Source organism: Sitophilus oryzae, unplaced genomic scaffold, assembly GCF_002938485.1.
Source record: "Sitophilus oryzae breed Bouriz unplaced genomic scaffold, Soryzae_2.0 scaffold_172_pilon_pilon, whole genome shotgun sequence".
Classification (NCBI taxonomy): domain Eukaryota; kingdom Metazoa; phylum Arthropoda; class Insecta; order Coleoptera; family Curculionidae; genus Sitophilus; species Sitophilus oryzae.
Window position 1 is genome coordinate 5,103,043 of NW_022146424.1, and position 27,812 is coordinate 5,130,854.

At 30.8% G+C, this 27,812-nt stretch overlaps 2 protein-coding genes across 3 annotated transcripts in view; one reads left to right on the forward strand and one right to left on the reverse strand.

Annotated features, from left to right (window-relative positions):
- LOC115881573 (rabphilin-3A) overlaps positions 1 to 27,812 on the reverse strand; it is a 92,422-nt gene that overhangs the window by 13,828 nt on the left and 50,782 nt on the right. For both annotated transcript variants that reach the window (XM_030899116.1, XM_030899115.1), the window contains exons 6-8: positions 15,828 to 15,876; positions 4,689 to 4,825; positions 4,471 to 4,586 (exon numbers count right to left, since the gene is read on the reverse strand). In XM_030899116.1, coding sequence (XP_030754976.1) covers positions 4,471 to 4,586; positions 4,689 to 4,825; positions 15,828 to 15,876 — 302 coding nt within the window. The remainder of the gene's footprint in view (positions 1 to 4,470; positions 4,587 to 4,688; positions 4,826 to 15,827; positions 15,877 to 27,812) is intronic.
- LOC115881574 (acylphosphatase-2-like) lies at positions 8,186 to 11,868 on the forward strand. The gene is made up of 5 exons (XM_030899117.1): positions 8,186 to 8,290; positions 10,340 to 10,481; positions 10,547 to 10,563; positions 11,528 to 11,637; positions 11,705 to 11,868. Exons 2-5 carry the CDS (start codon positions 10,436 to 10,438, stop codon positions 11,817 to 11,819), a joined length of 288 nt encoding a protein of 95 aa, XP_030754977.1. The 5' UTR covers positions 8,186 to 8,290; positions 10,340 to 10,435; the 3' UTR covers positions 11,820 to 11,868.

Consider the following 27,812-nt stretch of genomic DNA (forward strand, 5'->3'; position numbering starts at 1 on the left):
ACATAATATCTTTATAATATGAGAACAGAGGTGGTAGATTAAATTTACAAGAAAGAAAACCCAGAAAAGATTCAGCGGTTCTAAAAATGTAACCAAAATTGTTTTTTTTTTAATTTTCAAAGTATCTCGGCTATTCTGGACTTGTTTGAAAAACGGTAAAGAGAAAATATGCTTCATTTATCGAGGTCTACCAGCCCTGAAAATATTTGCACTTACTTAAGACTCACTCTATATATTAAAAAATCATATTTTACATAAAATCCATACTACATTTAAAGATAACATAACTCAAATTAGCGCCGCTATTAAATTATAATATATGCGATAAAATATTTAATTTTCTAATAGTTTTCTTATCTTTTTGTTTTATTTTGAGGTCCCCATTCGTATATTTTATAGTATAGAATATTTTCAGCCTGATAAAGAGTTTTAGAGCACAGTCTTTTGGAAATTGAGGACATGCGTGTTCCAAATGTTCTTTGTTCATTAGACTATACAGTTTTTGTGAAATTGATGGCCCAGCACTAATATTCTCAAAATTAGAATTAAGTAAATATTTTTTCTAATTCATTTATCCATTTCGCTTTTAATTTAAACCCCCTTTTCACAAGGGGGCAATTTATTAATTTTGCAAAAGGCAGTTTTTAGTAATGAAACGCTAAAAACCTGCATCTATTTTAAGTTTTAATAATATTTAGTCCTGAAAGTTAGTTTCTTTCTTTAAGCCCAAGTAGCATTTTCACGACTTGCGACCACATGTTTACTAAACACAACGTTGGATTAGTTACAAAAAATACTTAGCTCCCTACCTTGAGTATTAAAATAAATTTAAACGTTTTTATAACGTTGTGCCGACGTTGGACTAGTACTACAGCAAAGTAGAAGTTTCTGCGACGTCGAATGAACGTTGTCTTGTAACCTTTTTTGCTTAAGTGATCTTTAGGTGATTCGGACAACGTAGTTACAACGTTGGACAACATAGAGTTTTCCGACGTCAGTTTCAGGACCTATTCCAACGTTATGCAAACGCCGTCTGTTTTACTAATTCCAACGTTGTTTAGATTTCCTTATTCTTACGTTGGTAGGACGTCGAGTCACTACCTTTTTGCAACTGTATTGAACCATAACCTTAAATCTTAAATTTTCACTTCATTGTTCTGTTCAGTCAGACAGTTCAGTGCTGTTTTTGTTTTTTATAAAAAAACTTAATTAAAATGGGACATAAGAAAGGTACATATAAAACTAAATTTAAATATACATCGACATATATTACCGATGTTTATCCACTCCCTCGTTTATTTAGATTATAGAGGGCGGCACAAGCTAGACTCTAAGATGACTAAATTAGGCAATCTTGCGACTAATATACTACCTGTTAAGGCCGAACTGCGACTTTATTAGTCCAGTATGCGACTACTCGAACTACTCCATCTTAATCTCCAAAACAACAAAGTGAAAGCCGCCATGTTGTTAAATAAGAAAATGTTTCATCATCCATTTTCCTAAAATAGCAATTCCTGCTTTTTGAATACATTAACTTGAAATATTTGACCCTAAAAAACACGCGGAAACAATTTTTTCGACTGCGAATAAATTATTCTCATTTTACTAAAAAAAACTTCAAATTTTTTTTTAAAACTTCTTTAATTTTAAGGCCCATTAGTATTTTTCAAAGTAGAAACAATACATTTATTAACAAAGTTGTTTGCGTTTAACTTTTTCCCTTGGGTAACGAGTTACAGAGTCGGTTAAAGTGTTTCAATAATTATGATCTTCAAACATCCTCCACACTTAAATACTTTTGTTTTATTTTCCTTCACTGCCATCTGACATATATCTCTAACTAAATCATAAAAATAATATTTTTACTATAATTATCCCAATTTAGGATAAAACGCGACTTAGAAACCATATTAGTTTTGTATTTCTGTGAATTAGGATTTTAAACAACGTTGCAGTTTGTACTAAATTAGGCTTCTAGCCAACGTCGGTATCCAACGTCGTTTCGACCCAAAAATTATTCTCCAAACTAGTGCAGACTAGGGTTGGCACGAGGTTGTGTCGACGTTGCGCCCCGACGTTTGGTCGCGTGACACAACGTTGTCCCGACGTCCAAATGCTGCTTGGGAGTACTATTATAAGGTAAGAATAAAATATAGATTAATTAATTCAAAAAAAGATTATTTACACAAATAAAAAATTAGTAAGATTTCAGGACTTATCATTAACAATGGCAACGCAATTTGCACTCCAAATTTTTAGGCGGGATTCGTTTTGTCGCTTCTCTACGTTTGTTCTTCTCTGGTTGAACAATAGAGGTTAATTTGTAGCTCGTGTAATTTCCTACAAACTGATAGTTTTTATTGGTTTTATGATTTTAATCATAGATTTTCTTGTTAATTTTTTTCCGAAAAAATAAAGTTGTGACCGAGGTTGTGATCATTTTATTTTTATCATAACTCAGGGTTTTTCAGCCACGAAATTTTTTAAAAAAGCATTTAAAAGGTCTTTTCAACCACTTTAAAAACGGTTTTATTGATTTTCTTCGAAAAATGTGTTCTTTTGCCATTATTTTACGATAAAAGGTTGCAATTTAGTGTTCGAAAAATAAAAAAAATCACCTTTACAGAGTGATAACTCGGCTATTATTACACCTACGGTAATTAGCAAAAAACGTTGGTTCGTTATTCCAAAAGCTTTATTTTTGATTTATATATTAATTTTGCGATAAAACGCAAGGTTTTCGCGTTATTTTTAAAAAAAATATGCAGTTTTTAGATGAAAAATCAACATTTTCAATCCTAAATAACTGGGAAAATATTAATTTTCTGAAAAAATGTTATAGAACATTTTTTTGCTTAGAAATGATCCCTTTATTGATTTTTGCAATTAAAATGGGTGATTTATTTTCCACCCCCCGAGAAGGGGTAGCACTCGCCCCAAGGGTAAAAGCACACATCGCTACTATGTGACTTTTGTTTTTACCATCTATTCACGGTTAAAAGTTCACGTCAATCGGTGCGGGTGTCAAGAATTCGGAGGTAATACCCTATTTTTATCCTCACTTATTAGCCTATTTTGACAGCCTTTCTGTCTTTATTTATCAGCATTGGCGTAACTGCAGCGGTGCCCGGAGATGCCGGGCACCCCCGGTACTGCTGGGCGCCCCCCAGAGAAATCTTGAATTACGACTCTTGGCTACATATTAATTTTTATTTGCTTGTGATGTATTAAAAATCGCGTTTTCTAGTTTTGTTTAGTTAAAATTATTTTTTGGTGTTCACAAAATGTGTTAATTTTTATTTTATTTTTATTTTTTTAGAAAATTTGTAGGTATTTAAGTAATCTACAGGAACACGGTTTGATTACCAAGTCTATGAAATTTATTGATAGAGAAATTCCTGTAAACGTTTTATTCAATAAATGTATTTTTAATATTATTCTTCATTTTTTAAAGAATGAAAGACCTAGGTCCCCCCTGGGCTCAACCCCAGCTCCCCCCCCAGCTCCCCCCCCCAGTATTAAACGCTAATTACGCTAATGCTTATCAGGTCTTCCATAAATTTTGACAAATGTTCTACAATGAACTCTTTCGTCCGTCTTCTGCCCTGTGGAATTTCTAGACCTTTCTAGAGATTTGTTAGCCACTTCAACAACAAGCGAATATAACCAGCTGGTTCTAAACCAAGGGCGTAGATAAGGGGGGGGGGTACTGGGGGACAGTACCCCCCCCCCCCCTGACGCTTGACGAGATACGAGAATAGAAATAGTCATTGACTATGAAAGGATTTTTTTAATTAAAATCCGACATAAGAACACTTTTATGCTTTTAATTATGTTGATTTATCGTTTATAATATGTTCGACCTAATTAAAAGCACACAAAGTGTTCTTATTGGCCAGGACAGATTAGTGGGGTTAACTCTAATCAATATCCATAAAGATATTGAAATAAATGTTGATGCTGTTATTGATAGGTTTTCCAAACAGCGTACTAGAAAACTTGATTTTGTTTTGTAGTTTTATTTATAGTTCTTAGAGTTTTTTTTGATAGTTTAGATTTTTTTATTTATAGTTTATAGAAAATTAACTAATAAACGTCGTTGTTTCATTTTTTTTATGTTATTTACAAATCTATATTTTAATTTTTGTGTTATGTTTTTATCTTTTTGAAGACAAAAAAATCGCCGTCGTTTTAATTCGACAAAAAAATTCCGACGGTGATTTTTTTTGCGACTTAATCATAGTACCACCCCCATAGCATACACCTATCTACGCCCCTGTTCTAAACATAAGCTGTAGTTAAACTAGAAATAAGTTAAAATCCAATAAAATCTTTGATGCAGATGAATCCTTGCTGACTGCGTTTATGGGAATTAAAAAATATATCCAGCTGTAACTTTCAGTTAAAGCGAATAATTAAAAGCGATCACAATAACGATTCTAAATTCACAATTAATAATTTTCTTACCTTGACGCTACAAGTACTAGGCGAAAGCTTCTCGTCCAGACTCCTAGAATCGCTCCAAGTCCAATCTGTGACAGATTTAGAAGCCATCGACTCTCTTCTAGAAGCTTCTAGACTATCTGCAACATAAAAACCTATCAATTTATTATGAAATTAATATACATTTACTTCTAGTTATAGTCAATTGCGTCTAACAATTTATTACTGTTTTTAAATTTTACCTATATCAGCTTTGTTATCTCCAGAAGATGATTCTTCCCAATTTTTCGATTCGCTCGTTAGATTCATCGATCCCATATAATTTCGGAGAGGCTCTAGTTCTTTGGAGAGCTGAGAATCGCTACAACTCTGTTGACGACTAAAATATAAGAAAATTGTTGTTATTAATAGAAGTTAATGAATAAAATATACGGGTCATGTTGTTTTGTTTAGGTTTGTCTCAAAATCAATATACATGGTATAAGAAAAAAAAATCGATACAATTAAATATTAAATAGATTAAAAGCAAAAATAGTACAAAGTCGTTTTAACTCTGATTTGTGTTATTCTGTTTGAAATCAATATATCTTCGAAAATAGTACATAATATACAGGGTGTCCCAGGGTGATCGTGCATTAGAAGTTTCTAGAGAACTACAATATCTAGATTGGAGATTTTTTGCACATTATTGTTTCACGACGAGATCTATCGATTAAAAATATTTTTATTACATACTTAAATTCACTGTAAAGTTTTAGGAATATTAATATTAAACACTCTATCCCTAACATTAACCTTTTTTGAGAAAAAAAACATTTTTGGGCAAAGAAACCGCCTGTTAGAAATATGTGTATAGCCTAAACGTCAAATTTAGTGATTACCACAGCGAGTGTGACATAAAGAGTAGACATATGTGGCTATCTATTTCAAAAATTAAATTGTTTAAATGTCATATAATAATGGCGGTAGCTGTCATGGAATTGAGCGATTAAAAATTCGATCATACGGTATATTATGAGTAATATCAATTATTAGACATCACGATATCACTAAAGAGCAAAAATACGAGATATATTTTTATAAATACACTTTTTAAACTCTTAAGGCAGGCTGTATTTATAATATAGGAAACTCAAATGATTCGTTTCTGGCAGATGGAAATAAATCGTCTGACTGTTTGACACTTAATGTCAAAGAAAGTTAGATATAAAATATAAAAAAAATATACGTTTTCAAACTAAATCTGAAATAATTTAAAAACGATTTAGGTATAGGAACATGTATAGTCAAAAAGTAACGAATTGAAAAGCCTTTTTACTAGTGAAATAAAAAAAGTGGGTTTCTCCATTTGAAAAAAATTATTTATGATAATTTTTAATGGCTTGTCCAATTCCATGACAGCTATATACCGCCATTATTCTATTATGACATTTGAACAATTTAATTTTTGAAATAGCTAGCCACATATCTTCTTTTATGTCACAGTGGCTGTGGTAATCACTAAATTTGACGTATAGGCTATACACATATTTTTGACAGGCGGTTTTTTTTCGTCCAAAAATTTAAAATATTTTGTTTTCCTCAAAAATGGTTAACGTTAGGTATAGAGTATTAATATCAAAGTTGCTGTCAACTTCCGGTATTTCCGGAAGTGCCGCCATATTGAAAATATTTTTAATCGATAGATCTCGTTGTGAAACAATGATGTACAAAAAATCTCCGATCTAGATATTGTAGTTCTCCAGAAACTTCTAATGCACGGGACAGTCTAATGCTCAGCCTGGGACACCCTGTAGATAGGTAAACGATTTGATATTATACAAATCAACCACAATAATAGTACAAAAACTTTTTTTCTACGATCGCGATCGGTGCGAAAAGTATTTTTACACTATCTACTTAAAAGTCAAATTTTTTACACTAGTGCAAAAAATAACCTATTATTTGCGCTGGCGCAAAAAAACACTTTGGCATTATTAATGACGATTTTAACTAAAGAGAAAGAATTTGTAAATTTTTGTAAAAAATTGTCAAATCCAGGAAAATAAACCAAGTACCAGTGCTGGACACCTCGCAGCAATATTCCGGAAAAGAGTTTTAAGTAAAGAACAAGAACCCGAGACCTCCACGAGCAGAAATCAAAATAAAATTCAAAAGACTACTGAAAATTAAATTTATCCATCAATTCAATTACCATAGTGAATTTTTCAAACTGCGATATTAAAATTGAAATGAATTGAAAAAAATAGTGGTAATATTATCCTGTGAATTACTGTAAAAACTTTTTAATAAACATTTAAATAAGAATTTCAATTTGATCGTAGAAAAAATGTTGTGTGCAACATGTACAAAAAGCATATTTGTTGCACTCACCAAACTATAATGTGTCGTGCAACAATATGGCCTTTTTGCACTAGTTACACAAATAATTATTTAACTTTAAATTATTGAGCCTCAAAGATAAAATTATTCAATTAGTGTTGGAGAGTTATCGTATCCAAACCCTATCCAAAGAGCCAGAGAGAAGATTTGGACAGACGATATCAAAAGTATGAAAGAAAATCGAATATATCTGTCTCTCGCTATCCCATCCTCGTCGCCAAATGTTCTGTCCAGTAAATTATTAATTTAAATACTTTAGGAAGAATCAAACGAACACTATGTTGCTCTGAAAGCTGTTTATTTTACACTGTACAACTATAAGAAATATTTATCAATCCTATACCTATATACAAAAAACATAAAAGTTTATTTGGCTATAATTTAAATATATCACAGGACGTACTATAATAATTTATGTTACAAGTAGTGTAAACATAGTGTAAACCAGTCAATTATAAAATATATTTAAAGTTAACTAGGGTCTGCCCAACGAGTCAGAGAAGATTTCGACAGAAGACATAAAAAAACTGACAGAAAATATTATATATTTGTGAACTGAGACAAACACATTATTTGTCAACGTCATGTATTCTCTCGTTGTAGAGCTTATAATTATGTTTTTTATTTTTTTCCCATAGCAAATGTTAAAATTGCCTTATATCTATCAAAAATAGTAGATAAAATAGTACTTTAACCGCAAGAGTAGATTAAATGATACTTTAACAGGACTTTAACAGCAAGGATAGGTTAAAAACTTTATTTCTTCTCGCACGTTTTTTAATTGCTTCCAATTTTGAAATTTTTTGTATTCCTTTTCATAAGTTATTCGGGATTTAAATGGAAGTAGTTTGGATATGGCGTTTGTCGCCTCAGCCTGAATATCTGTTGGTAATTTACTTATTTCGTTTTGAGCCATTTCTGGCTCCAATTCAATCAGCAATCGACAGGAAAGAGAATTAAAAAATATTGACTCAAAACTGACAACTAAAGAGACAGCTTTATTTATTTGTCAAATTACATGGAAACCAACGCCAACACAGCACAATATTTTTTCTACTCCTAATAAATTCCTTGAAATAATAATTTCTGAATCGTTTTTTCCATAGCGAGTTACGTTTTAAAAAATATCAAAGCTCAAAACGAACCTTAGCTCAAAACAAAAGCAAAGCCAGCTATTGGATTTTAGGTCCTTTATTTTATACTTAAAAATTATCTCTTCTATTTATGATTACGATGCAAAAAATAAAATGCTCAAACCAAAAAATATACACAATATTTTATTTTAAATTTTATCAATTCCTACAACAAAACTTAGGTAACCAGTAATACACTTTAACTCAATACAACCAATACAATCTATAATGTGCGTCCTGCGGCCTTGCAGAATTATTTTGACGATGAGATATTATTGACGAAGAGATATTATTAAACCAGTTAAATCATCGAATAAAACTTGATTAATGTAAGTATTTAACAAGTCCTAAGCTTAAATTTTAATAATAACTAATAGTGCATTTCAACTGCTATAAATACAGCAATTTAAAATAAATAAAATATCTTAGGTTAGGAATAGTTCTATTTGTTATTGTCCGTTTTGGCCAACTAACTTTATGTATTAAAATATTGATACAATTCTAAAACTCTCAAGGATTTTGAGTAAAATATACCTTTCTAAGAAAATAAAAAAAATAATAATTTATAATTGATAGGATTCAGGATTTAGGATTTAAAAATATTGCCAAAAATTAGGATGATTTGAAAATAAAGTCAGTTCCTTATACCACAGCTTATACAGGGTGTCCAACTATCCCGTGAATATAGAAGAATATTTTTAAAACCTAGATAAGTTAATTTGGCACAATTTACCTCTAAACAAATAATAAAAAATAGAAATAAAATTAACTTATTTTAATTCCAAAAATACGTGGTAATTATACACCACATTATGTTTACGTAATACAGGGTAGTATAATATAGTATCAGTATATTTAGATATCTCCAGATTTACTGTAGTGGAGTGCCCAGAGACTTTTATCTCGGAATTTATTTTATAATTTACTATATTATAAAATAAATTCCTAAATTATTATAATTACTGTGAATGTATTAAAGTGAAACCTTCTGTATTGTGTTTTATAGGTGAAATACTAAAATGTTTACCCATTTTTTTATTACCTTTTATTGTTTACCCATTAATTTTATTAAATTCTTAGTAATTATTTCCTTCTTAATATTTTGATTTTTTTTATTCTTTTTCTAAGTAAATTTATTGAAATAAATAAATCTAATACATAAAATATACCTATTCTGCTTATATTCTAATCATTGAAATTTTGATTGAAATCGAATTATACAGGGTGGCGCGTCATATACGACGCGGTTTTTGCAAGGAGAACAAAAGTTTGTATTGAAGTGAAATTTTGAGAGCTGATGTAAGTCAATTTAAAGCATTTTCTAAAATTATGTAGAGTTCTACAGGGTGTCCCCAAAAAAAGTTACAGATCAATGTTATGTTTTTTATAATGGAACACCCTATATATTAATTGATTTTTGGATTCTTGTAAAAAAATAAAAGTTTGTTTATTAGAAAAGTATATCACTAAAATGTATAGTTTTTGAAATACATTCACCGGTACGAAAAATGGGCACCTTAAAACTTTGATGTATTTTAAACGTTAATATATTTTATTTTGATGGACCGATTTTGATGATTTTTTAAGCAGTGTGTTGCCAAATTATCTGACTTTTCAGTATCTTTTTCTAAATTAAAAATGAAACTCCCCATCTGTTAATTATACGAGGGAAAACAAAATGTTGATATTTTGGTGAAAGTTTGAAACACCCTGTGAAATATGTTAAAACAGCAAGAAATTTAAAAATCATTTTATCATCTAGATACACCCTTTCTCAATGGTTTGTTTTTTGTTTAATCTCATTAGCTTTATTTTTGTTGGAAATATTCGGTTTTAAAGAAGACACTAACATTTTTTCGTAATTTTTACATTAACACCATGTCTTTGTTTTTGGGCCTAGTCAACACATCTAGTAAGTTCTGGTCCCGAAGCAGGCTTTCTTCACATAAGATTTGCTTCATTTAATCTTCTTCTTGTAGTCTGTTAGTTAATATGTACGGTCCTTAAGTGCAATTCAGTATCAATTTGAAAAGCTGGCAAACGGCGGTTTCTTAGAAACAAACTTAACAATAAGTCGATCGTCTCGATTAGAAGTTGTCATATGAAGGTTCCTCGACGTCTAGATTGACGTCCTCGTGGACGTGGTCATAATTCAAAGACCATTTAGTATACTCTATGGTATTAATGTATTTTTGGAACCGAAATTTTATAGCAAATTCACTGAACTGATGGTAGGACTAAAAGATAATGACTAATTGTTCATTGTCTAATATTGTATTAATGCGTAATATTTTTCGTAATTCTTCATATTATTACATCTTGTATTTTTTCAGAGCCATGGATACTTATTAATATTTTATCAATATTCTCGTTTCTAGAGTAACCAATCAAAACTGTCACAGTAGTCTTCCTTGAAAGCTTGTCAGTCATTTTGCAAATTTTCTAATTTTATCACTGAATTCTGGATTTTTGGTATGCCGCTACGGTCGGTAGATTTTGAAGTTTGGGGTCGTGTACAAGGTAAAATAAATTAATTTTTACATTAGTTTATTTTTAAATTAAATTAAATCCTTTTTATTTTGCAGGAGTCTTTTTCAGAAAGGTAATTAAAGGTTTGACTGGACAAAAAAAGCTAAATAAATATACAGGGCGAATCTTCAATAAGTGTATGAGCGAATCTTCAATAAGTGATTATGAGGTTTTTTTCGCGAAGAAAAACAATTTGAAAATTTGAAATTTTTTGAAAAAGTTTTAGTTAAAAACATAGGTAATTTTTTTAAATGGCAACATAGACAGCAGCTTAAATTTACAAGAAATAGAACCCAGAAAAAATCCTGTGGTTCTCAAAATTTAAGCAAAAAATTTGGTATGTCGATAGATTGGACCAACTTGACCGTGTATGACACGTGTCACTGTGACAGTTTTGACGTAAGAAACGTCAAAAGTTGATGTCCGATCGCGACCAAATTATGTGGGTAGGTTATATGAGCGACGGTCCACACGGTTTCACCCTGCAAAATTTGATACGACGTTTCGTTTACATCTTCATCAAGGTGGGACTAACGATTTGATATTGAAGAAAAATGTGGGTCGATTTCAGCATACTTGGAGACGAACTATAGGATAACGCCGTCGACGTTTCGAACCGATGCCTCTAAATGGACCAAATGATCAGGATTTTTCTTAATTATGGGTCGATTGGAACCAATCTTGACACGTGGATAGAGGTACCCGAATGGCGTCCTCAGACGGACAGACAGACAGAAAGACGAAATTAAGAAGTTTCACTTCAAATATGCGCACATAGTGCACACCCATTTTTTTAATTTGCAAAGTAAACTATATCGTATATTTTCGCCTTAATTGAAAAACGGTAAAGAGAAAATATGTTCCTTTTATCGAGATCTACCAGCCCTGAAAATATTTGCACTTTTTTAAACTCACCCTGTATATTAGACAAAACTTAGACAAAAGTTAGTAAGATTTTTATCTGCATATACTTATAACAATCAAGTATTTTATTTCTGCTATTTTATAAGGCTTGTATGTGATGTATTATGTTGTAGTATACTCAAAAAGAAGCTACTAAGTTAGGATTAAAAGGATGGTGCATGAACACTAAAGATCTCACTGTGAAGGGTGTATTGGAAGGTGAACCGGAATCAATTAATAAAATGTATGTGCTGGGTATTTTTTCCTACAATAAATAAATAATAATTTAATATCCTGTACTATTTTTTCAGGAAAGATTGGTTAGAGAAAGTAGGAAGTCCTAGTAGTGAGATTTCAAAAGCTGCTTTCCAAAACGAACATGAAATACCCGAACACACGTATTATGACTTTTCAATTAAACGATAATAAATTGTAGTAATTAATGTATCAAGCAGTATTTTTATTAAACAAATAGTATTAATTGTTTTTTTTGTTACCAAGTTATTTAAATTTTCCTTATTTCAGAGGTTTAACACATAGCTAATTAGCCAAACAGCCGCCGGCGGTATACAAAAAAATACCGTCATCCGGCGGTATGATATTTGACGTCTTAACCTGGCATCAGGCAAAAGACGTCCAACAGTGGCATACGGTAGTTTAAACACCAAATACCGCTGAACTAATCTAATTTAGTTTGTGATATAACCTAATATCTTTGCATTTTCATTTTTTGACTTGCTATTTTTGGCGATTGCCTTGTAGCAGAGCCATCATAAAACAAGACTTGCATTGAGCTGGCGTTGATATTTTATAATTGTAAAGAATTATTGTAACAAATTAATTAATTCTAAAATCAAAAGTAATAAGATGGCGCATTAATCAGAGAAAAATAAAATATATATATATATATATATATATAGTATATATATATATATATATATAGACTTCGTTCGCGTCGGATTAATCATTTGTAATGGTGATGATCAAAGCAAAGCAAGAATTTCCATTAACATACAAACTAAGATAAAATTTTCTTACATTTATGTCAGCATGAGAAAAACAATATGGCGATATTATTATATAACTTGGTATAATATTTGAGGGGTAGTTTCATCTCGTTGGAATTTGACTTTCGAAAATCCGTTTGCCAAAAATAAGCTTTTTACGTCAAGCAGTTTAAGCAGAATCGTGATTAATCAATTACCCAACTTTTTGAAACACCCTGTATGATTTTTTAAAAATTTCAAAATATGTAAAAAAACAAAATCAATTATGCGTGTCCAAGTGTTTTCCCGAAAGGCTCGCCGTATTTAAAAAACAAATATTGTAATATTTGTGGGTCGTTTTCACCCGCTTGGAATTTGAAATTCGAAAACCCCCTCTTTATCGAACCTCTACACCCCACAGTCAATCCGTTTGCCAAAACTCAATGGTTATATTTTATGAAACACCCTGTATAAATTTTTAAAAAACCTTAAAATATATAAAACAACAAAATAAAATATACATGTTTAAGAGTTTTTCCGAAAAACTCACCGGTTTTTAAATAAAAAATATTCTAATATTTGAGGGGTGGTTTCACCCCCTTAGAATTCGAGTTTCGAAAAATCCCTTCTTATCGAACCTCTACACCCTAAAGTCAATCCGTTTTCCAAAAATCAGCTTTTTTTACGTCAAGCGCTTTAAGCAGGATCGTGATTAATCAATGACCAATTAATCAATTTTTCGAAACACCCTGTATACATTTTTAAAAAATCTTAAAATATGTAAAAAAGAAAATAAAATATACGTGTTCAAGCGTTTTTTCGGAAACTTGACCGTTTTTTAAATAAAAATATTCTAATATATTTGAGGGGCGGTTTCACCCCTTAGAATTCGAGTTTCGAAAAATCCCTTCTTATCGAACCTCTACACCCTAAAAGTCAATCCGTTTTCCAAAAATCAGCTTTTTTACGTCAAGCGCTTTAAGCAGGATCGTGATTAATCAATGACCAGATTTTTCGAAACACCCTGTATACATTTTTAAAAATCTTAAAATATGTAAAAAAGAAAATAAAATATAGGTGTTTAAGCGTTTTTCGGAAACTTGACCGTTTTTTAAATAAAAAGTATTCTAATATTTGAGAGGTGGTGTCACCCCCTTAGAATTTCAGTTTCGAAATATCCCTTCTTATCGAACCTCTATACCCTAAAGGAAATCCGTTTTCCAAAAATCAGCTTTTTACGTCAAGCGCTTTAAGCAGGATCGTGATTAATCAATGACCAGATTTTTCGAAACACCCTGTATACATTTTTAAAAAATCTTAAAATATGTAAAGCAACAAAATAAAATATTCGTGTTTAAGAGTTTTTCCGAAAAACTCACCGGTTTTTAAATAAAAAGTATTCTAATATTTGAGAGGTGGTGTCACCCCCTTAGAACTCGAGTTTCGAAAAATCCCTTCTCATCGAACCTCTACACCCTAAAGTCAATCTGTTTTCCAAAAATCAGCTTTTTACGTCAAGCGCTTTAAGCAGGATCGTGATTTTTTTTTGATGACCAGATTTTTCGAAACACCCTGTATACATTTTTAAAAAATCTTAAAATATGTAAAAAAAGAAAATAAAATATACGGCGCACCTCATTCGCCTCGGTTGATTATACAAAAACGGAAAGATGTAGAAACAAAATATTTTATGGGTATATGTGGGGAGACAATGTGCACAATTTAAAATTATTTTGAAATATACAGGGTGTTTCAGAACTAAGATCCATAAGTTATATTTTTTCTTATGGAACACCCGGTATTTTATTTTATTTTTGGGTTCTTGGGCCCAAAAAAGGTATTTATTATAGGGGTTAAATATTTTTAAAATCTTCAGTTTTTGAGATATTTAAAGATATTTATATTTGCATGCTACAATAGAATAAACTATTAACACCCTGTACATTACTTTTCAGAATTAATTCTTATGCTGAGTTTAAAGATAGAGAAATAAACTTTACTGAAAAATGGTATTGGTTCCTTAAATTTATACAGGGCTATCAAAAGTTGCTGATCTATTTTAAGGATATATTTTATATAAAAACTGCGTTATTTCAAATGCAACACCCTATATTTTTTAAAATAAATCGAAGTAGATTCAAATGCTCTTTCAAACTATATTAGGCTTTCCTATACCTATCTAGCCCAGATTTTGAACAAAAAGCGATTTTCAAATAAAATTGTAGTCAAGATGGCTGGTGTCGCAATGGCAATTTTCTAGTGACAGTTAGTAACTATTTTTAAAGTCGACATTAGTTTATGGACATTATTATTTATAATTTATAACAGTTTACTTAAATTTACCTACAAGAGTTTAATGAATACTTACTTATATTCATTACTTTATCAAAATAAAGCAGTATCTCCTGGCGGAACGAATAGATATGTTGCTAGTGATATTATTTTGTGAGGGAAATTGCTTCTTGGCCCCAAGGGCTTATGCTCAAAGATATCCAAATAAGAATCTTCCTGATAAGCTATGTTTCTTTGCTAAACTTCGTGTCCTATTTCACAGAGCTGGTAGTGTGGTTTATAAAAAACCTATTAGGCAGAAACCTGTCGTTGGAAGTGAAGAAAATGAATTTGCCGTAATTGGCTCTTTTATAGAAAATCCATATCTCTACAAGTCATCGTAAAATAATTCAAAGAACTACTTCTTCGTTTTTCTAGATAGAATAATAAACACATATTTAATAAATATTATTTATTAAACTATTTTAGGTAAATTAAATAAAAGTATACTGGTATAAATTTAAATAAGTCCATAAACTAATTTCGATTTTGAAAATAACTACTAACTGTCACTAAAAGCTTGCCATGACAACACTAGCCATCTTGATTACAGTTTTATTGAAAAATCGCTTTTTATTCAAAATCTGAGCCAGATAGGTATAGGAAACCCTAATATAGTTTGAAAGAGCATTTAAATCTGCTTCGACTTGTTTAAAAAAATACATAGTGTTATATTGGAAATAACGAAGTTTTTATGTAAAATAAATGTTTAAAATAAACCAGCAATTTTTGATACCCCTGTATATATTTAAGGAAGAAATAACATTTTTCTGTAAAGTTTATTTCTCTACCTTTAAATTCGCGCCACCCTGTATATATAGAAGAATGAAACCGAAGCAATAAAAACACGCTTTTTTGATTTTAAAAATGAAAAACTTTTTTTAACAATTATACCGCCTACCGGCGGTATTTCTCTCGCAAATTGTCTACCGGCGGTAATTTAGCTAGTTTATTAAAAGATTATACGAGAAATTTTATCGGCTTATGCTCGGCTAAAAGATAAAAATAATTATTAATAAAAATATTATATGGTACGTCAAATCTGGCATGAAAATTAGCTTTGTAGAGTTATTTACATAATAAGCGCAAGTATAGATAATAAAGATGAGTACCTTACCTGAAATTATATGTCATGGAATTGTTGCATGATTCCTGATCTGTGATATCTGAAACAAAGAAATAAAATAATTATCGAATAAGTAGGTATGTATTTTCATTTTTAAAAACATAAAATGTTATTTGGAAAGTTTTGCAAGGTTTATGAATACGCGCAGATATCTGATATCTTCAAAGAAAAGTAGAAAATGTCAAGCAAATAACATATTTAAAGAAAAACGTCATGGAAACTTTTATAAAACAGAAAATAATTTGATATAATCTTTATGTGGTAATATACATATTCGTAAATCAAAATCCAGACATGATTTAAACGATGTCATTCCTTTAAAAATATAAAAGATACTCGAAAAAATATTAAACAACATAGGTACATATGTAAGGGCACTAACATAGTGAGGCATCTCGATGCGATGCTCGCCAAGATGCTGGCCGCGCTGCTCGCCAGGATGGTAGCCGCGATGCATCCTACCGTAACCAGCGTAATAACAAGGCCCGACTGCTGTGACGTAAAAATCTCGTGACGTCACCAACTGGAGGCCCAACTCTATTTAGCAGCGTTGATAATTACCCGATAAAAGTTCAAATTGTGGATCTTTTTTCACTCACCAGATATATTTCGAAGTTTTAAAATGTCTTTTTCCGAGTTTTTAAAAATATTATAATATATAAAAATAGTTTTAATAGAATACGGAAAAAATCATACCAGTCAATAAATGTTTATCTCTCACTTTTTAGCAATCAAATTTAATAAAGGAATATTTATTTTAAGTTCACAATAATATAAAAGGAAAGTATACTTTGGTTTATCACATATACAGATGAAAAATCCGGCTTTTTTTAATTATTACATACATACATTTAGATCTGAAATTAGAAATTTATTTATATGGCCAAAATACTACAGTCCACGTAAATGAACTAAAAACACCATTTGAAAGATTTATTATAAATGAAATTGATAGTTTATTACTTGATTCACTTATTTTACAAAGCTAATAGTAATCAGGGTTCGGAAGTAGTTAATTAAGACGTAATTTACCTGATTAAGTACGTGTAGTTCTTCTTCAAAAACTGCCTTTTTCCCGTTCGTTAACTACATAAAAACTACTTTAATAAACTACGTATTGATATTACGAAAAAAATATCCTGTAGGTTAATTTTGATAGAAATAATGTAATGCATATGGCTTTTTATTTAAGTAAAGAATTGTTTATACATTCATAAAAAAACAGAATATAATGGTTAACATAATATATTAAAATTATTATAAAATATGAAAACTCAAAACATTTTAATATCTATAAGATAATCACCTAGTTAGTAATCTTTGTCAAGACTTTGTAGAAAGTACAATATGATCGAAAAAAAAAACGGCGTCAATGATGGCTATGAAATGAAGATCGCTGTCATTTTTTATGTAAAATTATATGGGGAATGTTATCGATCATCATTTCCAAGCCAACTAGACGCCGTTTTTTTTCAATCATATGGTATTTTTCAACCTGATTTATAATATGGTCATCAGTTTAATAATTTTCCGTTTTATGAGGGGTCTAATAATAAGATGTGAATATTATATTTAAAGCTATATTTCTTCTGTTTTCTCAAATATATTTATACCTATGTATTTTCTAAAGCTTTTACTTATCTTTTACCTCACCTCAAACCTTTCATATTTCTTAAAAAAAATTATTTCTTAAAGCTCTTCAACTTTTATTAAGTATGCCATATACCTATTTTTAATAATTTGCGATTTATTCCAATTTTTTCTATTTTTACCCATATCTTTAATACAATTACGCTATAACATCATAGTTACCATGACAAAAAAAAAATATTATCAAAATTTCATATGTCTGTTAAGCAAGTTAAGAACAAAAAGTGAATTTTAGTTTAATTTGTATAAATGGTAGAGGGAGAGGTAATAGTTTCAGATTTTCCTAAAAATGGATTAGTCAATGTGACTGATATACACGAACAAGCCAAAATAAACATATGTTTTGGTTCAGTACTATATATTATATAGTACTTTGCTAAGTACTATAAGAATATAGATGTAGATTATCTAGAAAACATTTTCATATTATATTATATTATAATATTTTCAGTGTGTAATGGGACGGTTTTGTGGCAGTAGTAATATTGGGTTTACGAAATGAATTATAAACCAGAATTACTACGAGAAAAAAAAAATTACTGTATGTCGGAGAAAATTTCAATATCAGTCGTCGTCAATAATTAGGTAATCTAGTTAGTATTACCCTAATCTGCGGCTATTCGGCCCGACGGAAAATCCAAATGTCATCTTTCTTTTTTTAATATAGAAATACACCAAGAAATTCACGACTAGGATTTTAGTTTATTTGAGTAAAGTTAGTTAATTTTGACTAATAATAACAATTGTAACTAATTATTAAACTACTTGTTAAAAATAAGTAATAAATATGTTTGTTTTGTCACGGCAACTATGATGTTATAGCGTAATTGTATTAAAAATTAAGGTAAAAATAGAAAAAAATTGGAATAAATCACAAACTATTAAAAATAGGTATATGACATACTTAATAAAAGTTGATGAGCTTTGCAAAATCTCTCAGAAAAAATGAAAATATATAGGCTGTACCATTTAAAAAATTTGAGATTTTTTAATTTTAAGTAGTTGAAATTCATAAATATATTTTAAACACCCTGTAGCATTTAACTAAATTATCTTAACATATATCTTCTTTTTAATCTCTATAGAACTATCATACCAAATTTTGGTATTAATATGTACTTCAGAAACAATGGTACAACTGACAATTTTTTACCACACTGCAATTTAACATTTGTATAAACAAATTTAAATATTACAAAAACCATTAATTTTAGGTATATAACATTATATATAAAAAAGTTATAGAATTTTACGCAGAATCTAAAAATAAAATGAAAAATAGGGTGTTACATTTAAAAAAAACATATGTTATATCCGCCACACATTTTTCAAGGACCCTGTATACTCTATAATAATCTTAAAATATGTATCTTAACCTTCCCTATAACTTTTGTATTTAACATTTTTTTGTAAACCTCGAAACAAATGAGATAATGGACTTTACTCTATCGTTGACTCACCCTGTACAGTGTTCATGAGGTATTTTATAAGTTTTGTGGTAAGTAACTATACAATATACATTAAGTACATACGTGTAGTAAACCAATCAATCATGAAGTATAATAGTGACTAAACATTTTATTGAATATCATTTTTTTGATAAAGTGCGGTGTAACTACTAAGTTAAAATTAATTATTTTACCACAATTAAAACAATAGTGTATCTTGTGAATACGGCGAAGTCTTGCTATATACTGATGTATCAGTATGTCGTGTCCTCTAATCAGCCTTATATTTTATTCTTGTCTCATTAAAATTGGCTTTGGGAAACGCCACACTTGCTCTAGAGCCAATAAATTATTTAAGTAGAGTTCAAACCGTTTCTATGTTAAAGCAGCTGCCTTGTGAGATCTATTATATCGAATTCTTCACGAATCGAATTTGTGAAGAGTAATTACAAATACCGTATGATCGAAAAGAAAACGGTGTCCAGTTGGCTTGGAAATGACGATCTATATGACACACATTCCCCATATAATTTTACATATAAAATGACAGCGATTTCATTTCATAGCCATCGCTGACAATGCGCAGTTTTAGGGGAGGGGCAATGGGGGTAATTACCCCCCCCCCCCCGAACAGATCAAACTTCAAAAAAATAAGTTTTTAACCCGTAAAAAATAGTTTTTTATGTGTAACAAATACTGTTACACGCAAAGATATGTTTGTTATAACTATTTTTTTACGCGCAAAAAAAATATTTCTTAATTTATTACTTTTTCAGCATTTTAAACTACATTTTTTAAACATGTTCTTCAAATCCTTTAATTTAATAGCTGTTAGTAAGACGTTTCATTTCAAATATACGCAAGTAGTGCACACACATATTTTTGTTTAAAATTAAACCCCCCATCTAGAAGTTTTTAACTTTTTTATAAAACCGCCCTTGTCGCTGACGCCGTTTTTTTCGATTATACTGTTATTTCGGTTCATAATTCAAATTTAAATACGCTACTTTGACAGTATTATTTTAATCTTTCCCAAGTAAAAAATTAAATTAAATGTTGTAAAATTCAAAATTCTTTGAAACTTTTAACAAAACCTTTCAAAAACGTTTCACCCTATGCCAAGTAAATCTCTAAGACCATCCTTTTTGACTAATAAAATATTAAATAAATCCCGTAAAGGGATGAAACAAAGCAGAACAAAGTCCTGAAGGGGCCGAAATAAAATCGATATACAGAGTTGTCTCTATTTTGACTGTGCCTACGTGTTTTCACACAAATATAATTAATAACGAATTATTTCCGGAGCTTTGGTTTATGTGCTATAACTGAATATCAGGTAATAATGACAATTATGTCAACAAATGTCGATAATAATCTAATTATAAAATTTAAACGGCTGTTTATCAGAATTAACGTGGACATAATTTCAAGAGTTAAGCTTGATTTTCATACATCTGTTATCCGGCGATACGATGATACAAGATACTTACCTTTTACCTTCTATTGGTTGAATTTAAAGATTTCGGTTGTTTAGAAAATTACGCAGTTTTTAAATTTATTGCATTTTCATGACTCCATAACGATTTCGCTGTTTTACTTATAGTCTAAGAGCTATACTCTGTTTTTTCTTCTCAGGTAAGATTTCGACAGACGATGACAAAAGAAAAGCAGATGACGTCCCATACCAATCTATTTATTTTACTAAAAAAAGTTTCTAATAATTTTTAAGTTATCTATGGATGGGTTTAAATATAAATCCGTCATGCGTCGTGTCTTGTTGTTTTTAACCAGTTTTATTGGTTTACTTAAAAAATGACAGAACGTATTTCAATTTTATTGGTTTGACGCAACGATGAACGACAAACGGACGCCGATGCGTATGAACTCGCCTTTAGATTTTTGTCATTTTTGACGCTTGTCAAAGTCTTGCCAAATTATAGGTTATAATTTTGTGTCAACTTTTGTTAAATACCCTGTGTTTTGGAAGATGATGCATTTTGATTCGTATTATTAGGTGTGTTTTGTGTCTTTTGAAGTCAAGTGGAGGATAAATCGAGTGAAAATTAACTGTAGACCCAGAGCACAGTTTATGGTTAATATTCGCTGCCCAGGCAGAAAGTCTTGTCTTATACACCAATGAAGTTGCCATCGATAAAGTTTGTATACCATTTCGTCGTAGATAAGTGCATCTCGTATATGGTAGAAGGATCAAACCAAACACATACTAAAAACTGGAGTAGCTGTAAAATATCGACATCACACGATAGGTAAATAATGGATTTTAGTACTGCAGAAAAATAATGTCAAAAGGTACTGGTTTAAAAAAATTAAGATTAAAGTTAATTATTCAACCTTTAAGGTATAAAATTTGGTAGGTGTTATTATTAATAAAATAGTTTGTTTTATTTACCTATGTTGTTTTATTTATTCCTGTGGAATATTACAAATTTGTATTTGTACATAAGTTATATTGATAAATATAATCATAAATGCGGGTAGTTTCATAAAGCTTGAAAGTAAATAATAGTTCTTTTTTATATTTTTTTAGTATGTAGTGTCTTGTTCTTGTTTGTTTTGTATTTAACACATACCGTTTTTATTAAATAAAATAACTCGATTACATTTTTTCAGTTTTATACAGTTTTTTTCACAATATTTTGAAGTAATCACTTGTCATCTTGTCAATCAAATTTTAAATATATCCTGCAATGAAGCTACAATGCGTTCCAGTTGTACCAACTTATTTCTTTGTAAAATAAAATACACTACTTTGAAATTAAAATGACAGACACATCTATCACTGTCAAGGATCTTCTCGTTGGACAGACTATAGCAACGTTTTAGAGAGAGAATTTTAAGAAAGCTGCAGTGGGATTCTGTAAGCTCCGCAGCAAGAAATTTCTTGTCTAGCCTATGCTACCCAAGCAGCATTTGGACGTCGGGACAACGTTGTGTCACGCGACCAAACGTCAGGGCGCAACGTCGGCACAACCTCGTGCCAACCCTAGTCTGCACAAGTTTGGAGAATAATTTTTGGGTCGAAACGACGTTGGATACCTACGTTGGCTAGCAGCCTAATTTAGTACAAACTGCAACGTTGTTTAAAATCCTAATTCACAGGAATACAAAACTATAATAATATGGCGTCTAAGTCGCGTTTTATCCTAAATTGGGATAATTATAGCAAACATATTATTTTTATGATTAAGTTAGAGACATATGCCAGATGGCAGTAAAGGAAAACAAAACAATAGTATTTAAGTGTGGAGCATGTTTGAAGATCATAACACTTAACCAACTCTGTAACTCGTTACCCAAGGCAAAAAAGTTAAACGCAAACAACTTTATTGATAAATGTATTGTTTCTACTTTAAAAAATACTAATGGGCTTTAAAATTAAAGAATTTTTAAAAGATTTATTGAATTTTTTTTTAGTAAAATGAGAATAATTTATTCGCAGTCGAAAAAAAAATTGTTTCTGCGTGTTGTTTAGGGTCAAATATTTCAAGTTAATGTATTCAAAAAGCAGGAATTGCTATTTTAGGAACGAAACATTTTCTTATCAACAACATGGCGGCTTTCACTTTGTTGTTTTGGAGATTAAGATAGAGTAGTTCGAGTAGTCGCCTACTGGACTAATAAAGTCGCAGTTCAGCCTTAACAGGTAGTATACTAGTCGCAAGATTGCCTAATTTAGTCATCCTAGAGTCTAGCTTGTGCCGCCCTCTATATTCTAAATAAACGAGGGAGTGGATAAAGTATCGGTAATATGTCGATGTATATTTAAATTTAGTTTTATATTTACCTTTCTTACGTCCCATTTTAATTATTTTTTTTTAATATGTGTGCTAGATACTGAGAAACAAGCATAACTAAAAAGTAAAAAATAAATTTTAAGAAAAAAAACTTTTTTAAAAACAAGCTTTTATCTAAATACACTAAAAAAAATAAACTTTTTCTTTAAAACTTTTATTATGAACTTATAACGTCATTACACAATTTTAATATTATAGAAAAGCTTGTCGCGAGATTTCTCTACATCGATAAACAAGTAAATTAAATTACTGGATCTATTTGATGTTAATTGGAAACTTTTCAAACTAAATAAATACATACGAGTAAGTACACAATTTTGACATACCATATTTTAAATGCATTAAAACTAACAACAATTTTGGTACGTTTACATCCACAAATTGTCTGAGTTATTAATGCTTGTCAGTGTACAAAGCTAAAAAATACTCATCTCTTAGATGTGTTTTGATTGATGTGTGACATAAATAATATACCTGAAGTATACCCAAGTAGCATTTTCACGACTTGCGACCACATGTTTACTAAACACAACGTTGGATTAGTTACAAAAAATAGTTAGCTCCCTACCTTGGATATTAACATAAATTTAAACGTTTTTATAACGTTGTGCCGACGTTGGACTAGTACTACAGCAAAGTAGAAGCTTCTGCGACGTCGAATCAACGTTGTCTTGTAAACTTTTTTGCTTGAGTGATCTTTAGGTGATTCGGACAACGTAGTTACAACGTTGGACAATATAGAGTTTTCCGACGTCAGTTTCAGAACCTATTCTAACGTTATGCAAACGTCGTCTGTTTTACTAATTCCAACGTAGTTTAGATTTCCTTATTCTTACGTTGGTAGGACGTCGAGTCACTACCTTTTTGCAACTATATTGAACCATAACTCTAAATCTTAAATTTCCACTTCATTGTTCTGTTCAGTCAGACAGTTCAGTGGTGTTTTTATTTTTATAAAAAAAAACGTAATAAAAATGGGACATAAGAAAGGTACATATAAAACTAAATTTAAATATACATCGATATATATTACCGATAGGTTATCCACTCCCTCGTTTATTTAGATTATAGAGGCCGGCACAAGCTAGACTCTAGGATGACTAAATTAGGCAATCTTGCGACTAGTATACTACCTACCGAACTGCGACTTTATTAGTCCAGTATGCGACTACTCAAACTACTCCATCTTAATCTCCAAAACAACAAAGTGAAAGCCGCCACGTTGTTAAATAAGAAAATGTTTCGTTTCTAAAATAGCAATTCCTGCTTTTTGAATACATTAACTTGAAATATTTGACCCTAAAAAACACGCGGAAACAATTTTTTCGACTGCGAATAAATTATTCTCATTTTACTAAAAAAAAATTCAAGAAAATTTTTAAAACTTCTTTAATTTTAAGGCCCATTAGTATTTTTCAAAGTAGAAACAATACATTTATCAATAAAGTTGTTTGCGTTTAACTTTTTTACCTTGGATAACGAGTTACAGAGTCGGTTAAAGTGTTTCAATAATTATGATTTTTAAACATCCCCCACACTTAAATACTTTTGTTTTGTTTTCCTTCACTGCCATCTGACATATGTCTCTAACTAAATCATAAAAATAATATTTTTACTATTATTATCCCAATTTAGGATAAAAGGCGACTTATACGCCATATTAGTTTTGTATTTCTGTGAATTAGGATTTTAAACAACGTTGCAGTTTGTACTAAATTAGGCTTCTAGCCAACGTAGGTTTCCAACGTCGCGTTTCGACCTAAAAATTATTCTCCAAACTAGTGCAGACTAGAGTTGGCACGAGGTTGTGCCGACATTGCGCCCCGACGTTTGGTCGCGTGACACAACTTTGTCCCGACGTCCAAATGCTGCTTGGGTATACAGTATACAATGACAATCTAAAACCTGTGTCTACCCTGTCTCATTTTGAAAGTTTGTGTTATGATAGACCACTAGGCCAGGAATTACAAGATAAAGTTGTCGTACCAGATTTTTATGAGTGCAACTGTACACTCAAATCTCGCGACAAGCTTGTATATAATATTTTAAAATTGTGTAATGACGTTATAAGTTCATAACAAAAGTTTTAAAGAAAAAGTTTATTTTTTTCTTAGTGTATTTAAAAACTTGTTTTTTTTTCTTAAAATTTATTCTTCTTAATATTTTAATTTTTATAAAGATAGTGTCTCATTTATTTGAAAAAAAATAAAAAAATAAAACTGATTGGGTATTTTTTAAACTTTTGTATAAGTAAGTAATGATATCTAAAATATTTATAGCACGCCCATGAATTACCGGCTAATAGAGAATATCGTTTCCCCCCTTACGGATGCCCCGTAGCTACAGAACGGATAGACGTACTGTAATTATTATAGTCGACTGATGCCAACGACTGCCAGTGACTGTCAAGAAAATGTACACAAGTGAAACACGTGTACATCACGGGGCTTTTCCCGTAAGCCTATCCAAAGATGCCACAAATTTCCTTGGACGAATTATAATAAATAAATAAACTGTATTTGCCTCATAATTAAGTGAAAATGGCCCTTCCTATACAATAAAGACAATTATTTTGTGCACTGTCAACGAAGTAAAAATAAATGTGAAAATAACAAGGTCCGGAGACTGAGGAACTCCTACATAATAAAAGGGAATTCTTACGTTGACAGAAACAGGAAATTGAAAACATTAAATCGGTAGGAGGTAATAATATACCATCGTTTTTTCTCTCTCTGACGCATTTCCTAATAAAAGAAACATTACTTTGAACACCCTTACAATGTATATTTGACGCATGTTGATAATTGATATATTGTAATAAAATAGTAGTAGATATACAGGGTATTCTGAGCTGAGCTTGCATTAGGTAGTATATCTACAAAACTAGAGTCTATTCAATGAGTCAGGGAAGAGTTTGATAGACATATATTTGTAAAGTGCGTCTGCTGGATCTGTGTCTATGAAAGGAATGCGGACAAAAAACATTTAAATAAACAACAATATATTTTATTCGTCGACTTGACGAGTTCGTCACCGCAAATCGCTCCGCCCACTCATTTTATTGGCTACTTGCAAATTTGTCGAATTTGTATTGATGAGACGCGTCGTCTAATTTTTTACGAAAAACATCGAGAGAATATCGTTTCCCCTTTCACGGATTGCCCGTAGCTATAGAACGGACAGACGTACTGTAATAACATTTGCAGTACCGCAGAAGGGTCTGGACCTATGAATAGCATTAATCAGCATTGGTGCTGTATGAAATATATGGCGTCTATTTTCAATACAAATTCTACTAAAATACTCTACATATTATGGTCAGGTGAATAAAGTCAAGTAAACGCTTTTACTTTAAAGTTTTTAAGTTATTACTCGTTGGGAATTGAATAATAAAAGTACTTACTCATGCTCGAAAGTAAATACTCTAGCTCACGTTAATAGCAAGTAAATACTTAAAATTCGGTGAATAAAATAAAGTAAAGGCCCCCACTTGTAAGCAAGTTCTTGTTTTTATGTAAGGTAGGTCCGTGCCATACTTGACATATGAATTTTAAGCATAATGGCTGCTTTTATGCATGTACGTGCGAGAAAAACTTATAGAGAATGTAAAAATATAAGCCACAATGCTTGTAAAAAGTTATTACGATTCACCAGTACAAATAAGAAATCTAGAAATTCGTTTAATTCAAAATCAAAAACTCCTTTAAAGCACCATCAGTATCAGCAAATGTTACCCGTTCTTTTTGCGTGCTACTGGTGCTAGTGTCTGATTCCCTAAGCCTTTTCAACAATAATTCTTCACGCATAATTTGGAGACGAGTCAGTCGTAACTTCTCCACTAAAACTAAGCGCTGTAACTCGGATGTTGATAGCTGTGCTGTTTCTTCAGTTTCATTCTGTAATTTTCTTTTTTTCTGTGTGCTTTTTGACCAATTTTTGGTTGCGTCAGGAGTAACAGGCACGGATTGAACTGTATTTTCCACGGAATCTCGATTGCCTTTAAAACATTCTGTTCCAATGTTAACACTACCGGGTACTTTTACAAAAACAGGATTCTCATCAGACGAAGAAATGCTTTTTCCCAATCCAGTAATTTAATTGGTTTATTCCCAGTTGCTTGTATATCAGTCTTTTTTTTTACGGATGACTTCATGTTATTTAATAACTTTTTCAGTTGACTGACAGTTATTTCCTTTCCAGTATGTTGTATGTATTCTTTTTTTATAGCTATCCATGGCTTTTTCTTTGCGTTTCACCACTTGTGGTATCACAGACTTGTCTAGGACAACTGTATTGGTTTTTATTATATTTGCTAAGACCGCTCTACTATCGCTACTCACTTTGTTTGTGCAATCATCGTCATTATCATATATTTTGTTCTTGAGAAGAATAAAAATATCTGACAAAAGAATTTGAAGGGTTTCAAACTAACTCTGCAAACGGACTTGATAAATCGTTTGACCGTAAACATAAACATTCCACGTGAATAACGATGTAACGAGTAAATACTTGCGAGTAAAGTCGCGGCAACAAAAGTAAACTCTCAGAAGTAAAAGCACTCTCTTATGCGCATGTTGGGCGAGCAGATACTTTAGTCGAGAGTAAACTCTTGTAAGTATTTCCTTGTTTTTATTCACCTAACCCTATATTGCATCCTATATTATTCACACGGTGGTGCGCTTCATTCACCTTGGTTGATTATACGAAATGTTATAATTTAGGCAATGTTATAATTTAAAAGGGGATTTTTATGGGCTTAATTTAAAAGGGGATTAAAAGGGGATTTTTATGGGTATAAGTGGGAAGGCAATGTGCATAATTTAAAATTATTTTGAAATGTACAGGGTATGTCAGAACTAAGATCCACACCAAAGTTATATTTTTCTTATGGAACACCCGGTATTTTATGACATATTTGGATCCTTGGACACAAAATAAGGCATTTATTATAAGGGTTAAATATGTTTATAAGCTTTGGTTTTTGAGATATTTAAAGATATTTAAACATGCATGCTATAATAAAAAAGATTGTCAACACCCTGTCAATTGCTTTTCAGAATTAA